At 37.6% G+C, this 14,830-nt stretch overlaps 1 protein-coding gene across 1 annotated transcript in view; it reads right to left on the bottom strand.

Annotated features, from left to right (window-relative positions):
* hs2st1b (heparan sulfate 2-O-sulfotransferase 1b) overlaps positions 1–14,830 on the bottom strand; it is a 146,640-nt gene that overhangs the window by 10,361 nt on the left and 121,449 nt on the right. Inside the window, exons 3-5 of the mRNA XM_051707510.1 lie at positions 3,525–3,610; positions 3,066–3,204; positions 2,622–2,719 (exon numbers count right to left, since the gene is read on the bottom strand). Coding sequence (XP_051563470.1) covers positions 2,622–2,719; positions 3,066–3,204; positions 3,525–3,610 — 323 coding nt within the window. The remainder of the gene's footprint in view (positions 1–2,621; positions 2,720–3,065; positions 3,205–3,524; positions 3,611–14,830) is intronic.

The raw sequence follows: 14,830 nt of genomic DNA, 5'->3' as shown, positions 1-14,830 counted from the left end.
CAGCCATGATGAGCAATGGTAAATTCTATTGATCGCCTGCTTTCTATTTTCTGCATCGCGCTGGTAACTCCGTCCGCTGTGAATTGGTACTGGTCCAAAAACTTTCTCAGTAATATATATATATATATATATATATATATATATATATATATATATATATATATATATATATATATATATACACACACACACACACACACACACAGTACATTATAGCCAGCATCTCATGAGCAGGTTAAAACGGCTTGAGTTTGGCTGAAAATGCTATACCTACCGAATGTTCTCACTCCTATCAGGTCTGTCACAAATACTCACCTGTGCATAACGAAGATGACAGACATTCCCACCTACTCCATCTCTCTCTTTGATTGAGGATTCCGGTTCAAAAAAATAAGGCTGGGCATAGAAATGCATCAATTCTTTGACTACAAACTCTTCAGACATGCTAAGAAAGTTCTGTTCTCTGGATTTTGTGCAGCTGTGTTGAGATATGTTGTCACTATCGCTATGGCGGACCTGTATTTAGATAAACAAAATGAGTTTTCGCTTGAATGCCCCAATGTCACGAGGGGGCTGATTGAACTGGTGCTCTCATGCCCTATCATGCACACACACAGAAGATCAACGGTCAGTCAACAGTTTCACTAAATAATAAATTAGATTTCGGTTTGTTTCTCACCAAACCTTATTGTATGCTTTCATAACAATCATGAGTCTCATGGAATAATTTATTAGACTTCTTAATTATATTTTTGCCTTCTTTTGAAGCTTGAAGATGTAGTCACCATAAACTGCCATTGTATGACATCACTGAACAACACAGGGATGAGTAAACAATGACTGAATTTTCATTTTTCGATGAACTAATTCTTTAAGAAATAATATAATTTCTGCATCTTTAACTTGTTTTATGTTCAGACAACAGAAGATATTCTTTTAAGAAATTATATTATTATTAAAGGTCTGTTGCATTAAATGGCAAATATATTACAGTGGATAGGCTTATACGATAGAGTTTTGACTCCTCATGTTTGAGTGTGATGAAACCAATGAGTTATAGGGTGAAAGTTCTACCTATTAACCACTATGCTAAAAAGATTTTTAATTAACCGTCTGATCTTAAAACGTGAAAAAGCACAGGAATATACGCACAAGTTCACGGAACTTATTCAGTGTGCCTGATCCTTTTTTTGCACTTTATTATCATGCAGTAACACACTGACGTTATGAAATCCAAACACAATGTCAAAAGAGACGCTTAATACCAGGTGTAAATTGCAATGGCGCCTGTTAATACGCATATTAATACCAGGGAATAAACAGGGCACACACGCACTCCCGCTGTGTGTGAGAGAGTGTAAAGTCAAAACTGATGCACTAGGTTGAAATTATTTTTGTTTAATTATTTTTATCTGTAAAAATGGACAACATTTGGAATTATTCTTCAAATTAAAAAAAAAAAAAAAAAAAAAAATATATCGGTAAATGACAGACAATTTTCGGTTAACACAACCCCTGAATTCATGTTGGGTTAAATGATTGTTTGAGCCCCACCACAAATATTGAGCCTGAGATGCCGCTATCAACACAGCCCCCATATTTTATTTAAGCGCTATATTAATTATATCATTTGATTTGAGAGTGAATACAGACTTATATTTTCATTCGGCTCATCACATAAAGTGATCATATGACTTCAAAGGACTTGGAATATAGTGCATGAATTATTACTTTTACTGTGGTTTTCTTTTTTTCTTTCTTTTTTTTCAAGTCTCACAAGAGTCACTATTCACTTACATTATGGCAAATAAACCCAGTGGAGAGTTTTTAAAAATATACCTTTTGTGTTCCACAGAAGAATAAAACAATCATACAGGTTTTGAGCAACATTAGGGTGAGTAAATATGGTGAGTTTGGGTGAACTATCCGTTTCAGAAGGTTCAAGGGGTACTTTTGATTTTGCTTTTGCTTGATTAAACCTATAAAAGAGAAAGTGCGACTTAAACTGACTAAAATAACAAAACATAAATAATGTCATGGGATCTTAGAGTTCCTTTTAAGGGAAGAAAACACATTAATGTGTTTAAGTTTTGTACATTTTTGTGGATCACCCTAGTTGGAAAATATATGTGGGTAGACAACGGACAAAGGTAGAATTCTGCATTAGTATTCTTTACTTGTTTCACCTGCACTTCTCTCTCTTTCACAATTCTACAACTTTGATAAAATACTGAACTCAATGCAACACTGAAATAATTAAATAATGTAACATCTTTCTCCACACTTCATGGTCTTAATCTTACATACGTAACATATGTTTTGCTGTTGGCTTGCCGCAAAAAAACACTGAGGGTATTCTCATTAACATTTGCAAAAATGATTGGTTTAACTAATTTCATATGAGTTAAAAGAAGCACATTTATGGTTTGGTGTCTATGAAGAGGTATTTGAGACTGACTGGAGTTGTGGAAGTACATGAGACAAAAAAAAAAAGTTGGGAAACACTGACCTACATAGTTTCGAAAACAAATCAATACAAGTAACTTTGACCTAATCAATTTGTCTAATGAGAAAGAGCATCGTGTTAAGAGAAAAACGTCAGACTGCATCATATTACCCACCAGCACTCAGAGTAATGGCCACAGAAGAACGGGATCTGTAACCATAGCTTCTCAGGAGCGCAATCAGAACCTCCGGATGACACACACTCATCAAACGTCTGAAACACAGCGTGACACAGTGACACAGAATTTCATCTGAGAACATAAATTGTTGTTTCATCAAAACTTTTCATATTGGTTCAATAAAATTGTGGTTGATTTATCAAATATTGTTACAAATAAGTTTAAAATAAGTTTAATGTACAGTCAGTTGGTCAAACTGCAAAATGAACCCAGACTGGGTGTTTAGGACCCTAACACTAAGCAGAATAAATGGGTTGATTTTGTGATAAGTACAGGATGACTGTACATTATCCTGGTTATTACATTGGCTACTGAACAAATAAATACATTCAAGGACATGCAATATTGATTCGATCTGAAATTTTGTGAAAAGGCCAATACCTTTTTGTCCCCCTGCTTTCTCCGTCTGAGACCTGGTCGGTAATCATCTCCAAACCGCAGAAAGTAGTAGTATGACACCAACCTCTCAATGGGGTCCCGTATGATGTTGATATAAACTAGCTTATCCTTAACCCCAAACCTATGTGGGAAAATATGATACTTTAAAAATATTCTTCAGTTTGCAAATACTGTATATCCAGTGCATTGCAAAAGAAAGCATGTTCCATTTTCAACCACTAGAGTGCAGCAGCACTTCAGTATATATCTTGTGTCTGTGACTCAAGTAGCATTCTGATGGAGTTTGTTTTTTATTATTATTTATTTATTTATTTATTTTTTTCAGCAAGGGACAACACTGAATTTATTACTTAAATTACGTGACTATAACCATAGTACCTGAACTACAGTACAATAAAGTACAGTACACAGTTTTTGTATATGATTATTAAAGGAACTCACTTTGAAAAGTCCAGGTAGGCGACATGGCCGTGGTAGAAACCTGGTTTCATTTCCCGCCAGGATGTCACATTCCTTACAAACCGCATCTGTAAGCACAAGATAACACAACAGAGTTGTCTTTGCACACTTTATAATATATACAGTGGTCCCATACATTATTTGGAAACTTAAGCCGCAATTAAAACTATATGAATGTTTTGCATTACACAAAATATCAAACTAAGTGGCATTAATTTAAAAAATATACAGCACAAACGCACTTTTTAAGAGCAAAACATTAAACAAATGATCAAATGATAAAATAAGATACCATATATAGTTCAAAATAAGGAAACTTGACTTCATATAACTACTAAACATCACCTTCAAGGGATAGTTCACCCAAAAATAAAAATGTTCTAATAATTTGCTCATTTTCATGCCATCTCAGATGTGTATTACTTTCTTCTGCTGAACACAAATTAAGATTTCTAGAAGAATATTTCAGCTCTGTAGGTCCATACAATGCAAGTGAAAACCAGACCTTTCAAGCTCCAGAAATCACATAAAGGCAGCATAAAAGTAATCCATAAGACTCCAGTGGTTAAATATATGTCTTCTGAAGCAATTCAAACACTTTGGGTGAGAAACAAATCAATATTTCAATCCTTTTTTACTCTAAATCTCCACTTTCACTTTCAGAATGTGCAAAAATTTGAAAGTGAAAGTGGAGATTTATAGTAAAATAGGACTTAAATATTGATTTGTTTCTCACCCACACCTATAATATAGACATAGATTTAACCACTGGAGTCATATGGATTATTTTTATGCTGCCTTTATGTGATTATTGGAGTTTGAAAGATCTGATCACCATTCAATTGCATTGTATGAACCCATAGAGCTGAAATATTCTTCTAAAAATCTTCGTTTGTGTTCTGCAGAAGAAAGAATGTCATACAAATCTGGGATGGCATGAGGGTGAGTAAATGAAAGAATTTTAATTTTTGGCTGAACTATCCCTTTAAGACCAGTTGTTGTAAAAAGTCATTGCAAAAATGGCTAAAAAAAGATAAGCTATTTCTGAGAAAAGCACTAGCATCATTTGTTTGCACATGTCACATGGTTTGATATTTTGTTACCTAATGCAATAACATTCATAAATTATTAAGTGTGACTTAAATGTCCACACGTGTCCAAATATGTTTTTGTGGCCAATGTATTTATACTGTATGTGTATGTGCGATATGCCTTGCCTCCATCATCCAAGCATCAGCATTATCCAAATCTCAAATAACCATCTCAAAATAACACATTTATCTTGAGCTGTTGAACAAACTAGCCAACTGACACTTAATAGATACCAGAGACAAACACCTTTCACTGATGTTTTCTCAAAACATCCTCCCCTCAGTCCTACAGCTGTACTCCCCAGGGAAGAGGTTGTGTCATTTGTACCGTTGCCAGGCTAGACTGAATATTAACTGGGCTAAAATGTAAACAAATAACACCTTCCCTTTCTCTGTTCAGAGGCATTTTATATTCTAGATAGTAATGACATGAATACAAATGCAAACACACAAACAGAACATAAAAGCACTTGATCACAGACAGACACACTGTGTTGGGAAATATGTTTAGTGACATGTCGAAGGGCAAAATGAAATGGGAATGTTTTTCCAGAGTAGCACTTCCAAACTAGCAAATGAAACAGCTGCACTCATCATGTCTTATGATTGATTTCCGTTACTTGACAACTTGTTGACCTTTATAGCAACCTATTTGTTGAATACAGAATAGGGATGTGCAAAACTATTTTTGCATTAAGAGCGCCGATTTCTCACTCCAACATGACTATCACTCTTTCTCTCAAGCGCATGCAGAGACTGACAAAGAGTGAAACCACATAGGCTGATATAGCAGGTAAAGATGGTTTAAGCAGAATTTCTTGCTTATGTCAAAATGATGGACAGCGTTTTGAAATATGACAGATTGATGGATGTCTTAAACATGGCGCTCTTCATGCACAAAATTCTGAGAAAATAGTGAGATGTGGCACAACGGACAATGACCTCCGTCTAGTGCAGGTTTTTATACAATAAAAAAATCATCATATACTGAAGCAGCAACACATCTTCAATAAAACTGTGAGGTAGTTTGTGCGTGTCATAGAAAATATATTGTTAACATTTTATAACCTTTTTAATGAATAATTAGTGTTCCTGCTCTTTTTAAGGCACAATTTTATGGGTGTAATATTTTAGCATAAACACACGAAAGGTCATTAAGTATACTGTGGTAACTGGAAGGTTTTATTTTTTCCCTCATTCCACGTGTCTAGGGTTGGGGAAACAAGAACCGGTTCTTGTTCAGAACAAAATACCGGAATCGTATGATCTGCATGTCTTTCGGTACATTACCAGTTCTACCGAATTAATTTGCCATCGATGCAGTTGGAACACTGTAATAAAATACTCTGACAGTGTTTCCTGCAGTGCATTTCAGCAGCAGCGCTGCCTTCTATTGGGTTGTGATGAGGAGGTGGGCGGGGCCCAGCCGTGAAGACACACGGCTGGCCCTAAATCGGGCTAATCAGCCGGGAGGGGGATAAAGACTAGCCGGAGGTGCCAGTTCGAGAGAGAGAGAGAGAGATGCATGCGGCCGTGCTGCATGTGTGTCTGTGTTTATGTTTGTTTTATGTTGAGTTTTATCATTAAACTTTGCGCTGACTGTTTAGCCGGTTCCCGCCTCCTCCTTGCCCACCTTACCTCGTTACATGGGTCTACAGTGTAAAACACACAAATGAATGACTCTTATGAGCCGGTGTCATGATCTAACTTGCCAAATGTAAGAAAACTGAAAAACAAACAGGACAAGAAATGTTTAATTTCACATTTCATCTATAGCTGTGGAAATATACTATTATGTGAAACATATGATTTAAAAGTCATTAAATGCTGTATTTACAAAGCTATACTGACATACATCATAAAAGGTTTTAGTAGGATTTCTACTCAGGCATTGAATATAGTACTCATTAAAAGTTCTATGAGCCAATGGAATCGCTAGGAATTGCTTTGACGTCAGATGCTGATTCATTTTCACGGGCAGACTTATTTGATTGTGACACCTGCTCTGTTGAATCTAGAGCATGAAACATACAGCACTTACAGTCTGATTCCTGAAAGAATGACTAATATGAGCCGGTTCCTTTGAATCTACAGCACGATAAACATATGGCGCTTCCGGTCTAGTTCGTTATAGTATTAATCTTACATTGATGTGCAAGTTATGAATGTCAAACTCAAAATAAATAAGAAGACTTACTAGCTTGAAGTACAACATTAGACAACAGAATACAGTCTAAAGTGTATCTGAAACTGTTACTGTTATGTTCAGTTAATTTAGACCTGTGAGCCTTTAATCAAGCAGTACAGTTACTGGCTTTGTTCATATAACAAACAATGTTTAATTAAAGATACATATGTTTTGTAATACAAGGAATTTTATATATATATATATATATATATATATATATATACAAAAATATATATATAATTTATGAATAATATATGCCATCACATTTCTCGTTAATTCTTATTTTAAATATAGCCTAGTTAGGATAAATTATTGGACTGGATTTATGTCTCTAAAAAAATGAGCAAACACACATTTTACAAAAATTGTATTATAATTATTTATGTTTGTTATATCTGCTCTGTGGAAATCTTAAAGGATCTCATCATTTGTATCATTTAAGCTCGTCCATTTAATTCAAGCTTTTATTTTTGCCGTTTTTGGATAATCAGTTCGCTACAGTGTAATTATTAAACCCCAAAAAAGCTATGATTTAATAAAAAAAGTACTTCTTCAGAACGCTGTCCTCTACTATACACACAAAGTGATGATCATGATGAGGTGTTTTCAGTGTATGCATGGCTGGCTTAATTTTGAAGTGCATAGAACATGCACATTATATACTAAATTAAATCGCAGCCTCTTGCAGTTTAATAATCACAGCAGGACATATCGTGATTTTAATTTGATTAACTGTGCATTCAGACATACATTTTTGTCTTAAATATGTGAAATTCTGTCACATACCGCGTTTTATAGTTAATGCAATTTTATGACTGGATTCAGTGATTCCATCCGTGTTTTCCGCATCATGGAAATCATGTGGTAACCGTGGTATATGCGGACTCTGATCGTTGAATTAATGAAAATCTATTTACAATCCCAAGGTGCAAAGGCAGAATCACCAAGCTACCACCTAGTGGTGTAAATTAATTTTCATAAAAACAGTGGTCGCACCGTTGTCTTTGTCTAAAGTTTACAACTCAAATGCTACAGCGATGTTGGAATGGAAAAAAAAAAATCGTATTTTATACTATATCTATACTTAAACTCGTAAAAGCAAAGCAGAGATGACAGAAGATGAGCAAATCACAATCAAATCATTTTATTGTCACACAGCCATATACACAAGTGCAATGGTGTGTGAAATTCTTGAATGCAGTTCCGATCAACATAGCAGTTGTGACAGTGATGAGACATATACCAATTTACAATAACATCAAATTAACACAGCACAATTTAAACGTCTGATATACACAATTACACACAACAATATACAAATAATAACATACACTGTACAGTATACAATATGCACTATATAGATACACATTATTCAATAAAAATAAAAAACATATAAAAAAGTATATATAGTAGTATATATAGTTGTTAAGAGAGAATATAATATAATAATAATATAATTTATGACAGTCCGGTGTGAGATATTAGAGTAAGAGTAGTAATAATAATAAAGTGCAGTGCTGATGTATTTTGATTGTGGGAGATCAAGAGTCCAAAAGTCTGATTGCTTGGGGGAAGAAGCTGTCATGGAGACGCCTGGTGCGGGTCCTGATGCTGCGATACCGCCTGCCTGATGGTAGCAGTGAGAACAGCCCATGGCTCGGGTGGCTGGAGTCTCTGATGATCCTCAGAGCTTTTTTCCCCACACCGCCTGGTATATATGTCCTGGAGGGAGGGAAGCTCACCTCCGATGATGTGTCTGGCAGTTCGCACCACCCTTGCAGTGCTTTGCGGTTGTGGGCGGTGCTATTGCCATACCAGGTGGAGATGCAGCCAGTCAGGATGCTTTCTACAGTGCAGGTGTAGAACCGTGTGAGGATGTGACGGTTCATTCCAAACTTCCTCAGCCGTCTCAGGAAGAAGAGGCGCTGATGAGCCTTCTTCACAACGACTTCAGTGTGGATGGACCATGTGAGTTCCTCAGTGATGTGGACACCCAGGAACTTGAAGCTGCTGACTCTCTCCACTGGTGCTCCATTGATGGTGATGGGACTGTGTTCTCTGTCTTTTCTCCTGAAGACCACCACAAGCTCCTTTGTCTTACTGACGTTGAGGGAGAGGTTGTGCTCCTGACACCAGTGTGTCAGAGTGTGCACCTCCTCTCTGTAGGCTGTTTCATCATTGTCAGTGATCAGACCTACCACCGTCGTGTCATCAGCAAACTTAATGATGGCATTGGAGCTATGTGTTGCCACACAGTTGTTGGGCCTCATGTATTCAGATAGAAGACAAAGGCAGGCCTAACAGTCGTAAAAACCTAACTCAAGCCCCCACCTTCCAAGTCGTAAATCTTACTGATAAAAATCGTGCCAAAATCAAACAAAGGGAGTCCAAAACAGACTACAAATCCATGAAGCCTTGCTCACTAAAGGATCAAACTCTCAACTCCTATTGGATGAGGCACACAACAGAACGTCCCTCAAACATGACATCATCAGGAGTTGAAATACCTCTGAAATGTTTCTTGAGTTGCTTCCAGCGACTTTGTTTGCAACGTGTGGACGCAGTTCTTCGCTGCTCTCCGGTGCAACCTCGTGGCACAAGGAAGTAACGTCCGACTTGAAACTGTGGCCATACAATCTCCATCTCATGGACGAGTTGAGATTACTCTGTGTTCAACCGAACACTCTAACGGATCCGAAGGAGACCGCCGAGCAATTCGCATCTTCATCCGTTTGCCTACAGAAGTGAAGAGATTAAAGATTTCTCTTCCATCTTCAATCAAGTCGACATTTCTGAGTTCTCCGCCAGCCCGCCGAGAATCAACAGCCGTGCCCGCCGACAGAGCAAGGAAACGGCCTCCTGTCATCACCCGAGCCTCAAGGAACCGGATCAGAGTTAAAGGACGGAGGAACACACATTCTACCTGTGTCCTCATGCGATTCAAGTAAGAGGTTTACGTCTGGGCAGAGATAGAATATTATAGTGTGCTATTCTTGTGTTTCAAGGTTTTTTGCTTGTACAGTTTACGGACCGCCATGTCCGCTCATTATTAATACTCAGGGTATTAATTATCACGAATTTGTTTTGCTGTATTGTGGTCCAACCAAATTGGATCGTTGTGCAATTTCGCCATCGCGGGTGAGATAGCAACTGAGTTTATCCATTAAAGAGTCAAATAACGCGGGACTTTTACGAGCCCCGCTCGTAAAACCGCGTCTCTGAGTGATAAGCTGAGAGCTGCTTTCTCTCCCACTATCGCAAAATTGGCTTTAGGGCTGTCACCTCTCTCTCTCTCTCTCTCTCTCTCTCTCTCTCTCTCGTAATAACCACACTGACACACACACACACACACAGTCACACACACACCTTATGTGTTATAGGATTATTTTTATTTCCATATCTAATCATATCACTGTTTAGTTTGTAGCTGTAAGTCGGAAGTTTATTGACTGCATTGTATTAATTATTAATTGATATTACTGCATAAATAAACTTTGTTTATATTACAAAGAGAAGTGTTTTGGTTTGTTTTGCATACGCCTGTGTCATGCTGACGGGATGCTCAGTGCTCGGATTCAAACCTTCATTCATTGTTTTTTTCCCGAAAATCGATATTCTTCGGATGCCGATTTTCCTAAGAAAACAATCTAATATTGATATATATAATAGTTTTACTATTTGGTTATTAGTCCCTGATTCCAGGGTGGTGCCCCGTCAATGTTAATCCTTATTAATATTCTATTGATTTTTGATAATTGATAATTATCTTTGATGGTTGTTGAATCTGAATGATCAATAAGCTAGTGTTAATTTTAATTAATGTTTCATCGATGTTAACAATTAACGATTATCTTTGATAATTGTTGATTTTAAAGGATTAAAAAACTAACATTGATTCTCATCAATGTTCTATTGATTTTAATAATTAATAATTATCTTTGATAATTATTCATTATTGCTAATAACCAAACTTGCTCCTAAACATAGCACACTACATTTACTGGAGCCCCATATGAGGTTTTAATGAGTTAGATTCAATTGATTAATTTAAATATTAATTAATAACTACAGAAATAATTATTAATTATTTCTGATAGTAACCCTGATCTAAACAACCAGTAAAGCCCTACATAGTCATGTGTGTACAAGGAATACAGGAGTGGGCTGAGAACACAGCCCTGTGGGGCTCCAGTGTTGAGGGTCAGTGATGAGGAGATGTTTCTGCCTATTCTAACCACCTGGCGTCTGCTTGACAGGAAGTCCAGTATCCAGCTTAAACAGCGAGCTGTTTAAGCCCAGAGCCCGGAGTTTCTCATCTAGCTTGGAGGGCACTATGGTGTTGAATGCTGAGCTGTAGTCTACAAACAGCATTCTCACATAAGTGTTCTTTTTTTCCAGGTGGGAGAGAGCAGTGTGTATTGTAGATGCAATGGCATCATCAGTGGAGCAGTTGTTGCGGTAAGCAAACTGCAATGGGTCAAGAGAGAGAGGCAGCACAGAGCAGATGTAATCTCTGATTAGTCTCTCAAAGCATTTGCTGATGATGGGGGTCAGAGCAACAGGACGCCAGTCATTTAAGCAAATTATTTTTGATTGCTTTGGAACAGGCACAATGGTGGATGTTTTAAAGCATGTGGGGACTACAGACAAAGAGAGGGAAAGGTTGAAAATGTCTGTAAAAACACCAGCCAGCTGGTTCGCGCACGCTCTGATGACACAGCCCGGAATGCCGTCTGGGCCAGCGGCTTTGCGGATATTCACCCGTCGGAAGGATCGGGTTACATCCGCTACAGAGACGGAGAGTGAACTAACCTCTGTAGCTTCGGCCGCGAGAGCTCTCTCCGCGAGGGTGGTGTTATTTCCCTCAAAACGAGCATAAAAGTATTTAGATCATCTGGGAGAGAGGCAGTGGTGTTCATGGCGGAGTTTTTAATTCCCTTTAAAGTCCGTGATGATGTTAATTCCCTGCCACATGCTTCTAGAGTTGGTGGTGTTAAACTGTCCTTCAATCTTGCTCCTGTACTGACGTTTTGCTGTTTGCCGGAGGGCATAACTGGCGTGTTTATGCTCCTCCGCCTTCCTGGAATTAAAAGCGGAGGTCCGCACATTAAGTGTCATGCGAACATCGCTATTTATCCATGGTTTCTGGTTCGGATAGATCCGTATTGTTCTGGTCGGAACCACGTCCTCCATGCACTTTTTGATGAAACACATTGCGCTATCAGCGTAAAGCTCGAAGTCGTCATCAGAGGCGGACCGGAACATCTCCCAGTCCGTGTGATCAAAACAGTCCTGTAGCGTAGAGTCTGATTGGTCCGACCAGCACTGGATCGTTCTGAGGGTGGGTGCTTCCTGTTTCAGTTTCTACCTGTAAGCGGGCAGCAGAATGGAAGAGTGGTCCGATTTGCCAAATGGTGGGTGGGGGAGGGATTTGTAGCCATCCCGGAAGGGAGAGTAGCAATGGTCCAAAACTCGGTCCCCTCGTGTGTTGAAACTAATGTGCTGGTGGTATTTTGGTGCGACCGTTTTGAAACTGGCTTTATTAAAGTCCACGGTCACAATGAACGTGGCCTCAGGGTGCGCGGTTTCCTGCTCACTTATAATCCCATACAGTTGCTTGAGTGCCCGGTCTGTGTCTGCTTGTGGCGGGATGTACACAGCAGTGATAATGACCGCTGTGAATTCTCTCGGTAGCCAGAATGGTCAACACAGAAGCATGAGAAATTCCAGATCAGGAGAGCAGAAAGACTTGATAGAATGAGCGTTCCTCTGATCACACCAGGATTTGTTGATCATAAAACATACACCACCACCTCTGCTTTTACCTGAGAGGACTTTCGCTCTGTCCGCTCGGTGCACGAAGAACACCGCGAGTTCAATGGCTGAGTCTGGAATCTCCGCAGACATCCAAGTTTCCGTAAGGCAGATAATGCAGCAGTCCCTCGTCTCTCGGTGGAAAGAGATCCACGCTTTCAGCTCGCAGAGCTTGTTATCCAGAGACTGAACATTTGCCAGTAGAATAGTGGGTAGCGGGGGTCGATTTGCGCGGCATCTTACTCTGATGAGAATGCCGGCTCTGTTTCCCCTTTTCCTTTTGCGTTTCCGCGTCAGGACTGCCCAGACAAAGGGCTCCGCTTGCGTGTTTGTAAACAGCGGGTCGGCATTGAGGAATTTGAAGTCCGGTTTACGGTGTGAAATTGCTGAACCAATGTCCAAAAGTGTTTGTCTGTCGTAGAAAATAAGGCAGACAACATCCAAGACAAAAAACATAAGAACTGTGAACAAAACAAACAAAACACTACTATGTTGTGTCGGAGCTCGCAACGCATCAGCCATACTTGAGTCAATCAAGAATGATTGAGCAGAGAATGTATGTGACAGGACTTCATTCGTGATGTTGATGTTGTTTCCCAATGCGCAGTCACCAGCAGTAACAAAATGATACGAATGAGTGTATTTGGAACCTATCCCAAGTCCTGATCATTACATGTACATGTAACAAAAATATTATTCACTCAAAAAAATATTTTAGACTATTTTTAAGATTTATGTATTTATTTATTTTTAACAAAATTTCATACAATTTTCAACCAAATGTAGTGTTTAAAAAAATAATCAAACAAAAACATTATGTATTTGTTTTAAAATTTTATTAAATATTACACAATTCAATTTGATGGAAGTTTGTTATGAAATTGAAATACCTAAATCTTAAAATTATTATTTTGAGTGTAGCGATACAATCAAACTGTTTAGTTATACATTTTCCAGGACAAATAATTATTTTCCAGGACATATAGGTATTTTTCTCATTTTCCATGACTGGAAAACTGCATTGCAAAATTCCAGGTTTTCCAGGATGTGTGGGAACCCTGAACCCTGAGCATTAACATTAAGCATTAGATAGTTTCAACTGAAAATACATTCAAATAGTTATGAATGTCATGAAAGTTTGATTTAATATATTTGAGTGTTGACGAGCTACTAATCTGTTAAGAATTACCAATATAATGTTTGTTACTTGCAAATTCAAGTATAATGTGTCAACAATATATTTTAAGTTTATATGGCTGTTTAAAATGGAATGAATTTAAAGACAACTTTTCAGAGACTTTTACCATGCAAAATGTTTTATGGCTAATGAAGCACTACTGAAAATATCAAAACTAAATATATATTTAAGCAATATCACAAAAGCAAGATTCCTGTTGTTCTGAATATCAGCATAGGCACGATTAGTCCGTAGGTAATCACAGATGTGCTTATTTTTGGACCAACAGCCTAACTTATACACAACAGTTCAACAATCAAGCAAATAAAATTGAAAAACTTGCGTTTCTGACAAAAATGGACCCAATTTATATTAGGTGTCTTTAACTCCTATGTACTTAAGCTTTTAATACAATGTGCGTATTATGTCCATACGTGTTGTTGCATTGTACTTACATTTAAAGTAGCTGCATTTTAATTATATTTGTAGTTACTCTAAACCTTAAACCCAAACCTATTTCTAAACCTACCCGTACCTCAACCTCAGTAGCAGCAAATGTTTTTGAGAATTTTGCAGAACAATATGTAGTTACACAATAAATACTTTGTATTGTATTTATTTTAATGTTAGTACATAGTAGTTAAAGACACCTAATATAAAGTAGGACCACAAAAATTAATCAGTTAGTTTGTTCAATTCTTTGCCAGCGAAAATAGTTGGTAAATGAATCGGTTATCGTAAATGAATATTTTCTCGTTCACTTTCATTGTTATGGTCATGCACAAATAAGTGCTGTTTAAAAGGAATCTAAAATGAATGATGAATTTAAATCTTCACCACTATTTGGAAAGCCATGAACACACACAAGCAGAATGATACAAATAGTGATGCATACCAGTGCTGTTATACTAAATATCAGCACTCTTGATACGCTGCTAAGCAAATCAAATTTTGCAGACCGGAATTAACTGTAGTATAAATAAATATAAATATTAAGCATTCTATTAGAAAGATGGAT

This window comes from Myxocyprinus asiaticus, chromosome 9, assembly GCF_019703515.2.
Source record: "Myxocyprinus asiaticus isolate MX2 ecotype Aquarium Trade chromosome 9, UBuf_Myxa_2, whole genome shotgun sequence".
NCBI classification, from domain to species: Eukaryota; Metazoa; Chordata; class Actinopteri; order Cypriniformes; family Catostomidae; genus Myxocyprinus; species Myxocyprinus asiaticus.
The sequence above is the reverse complement of the archived record's forward strand: the minus strand, read 5'-3'. Positions and strand labels throughout refer to the sequence as shown.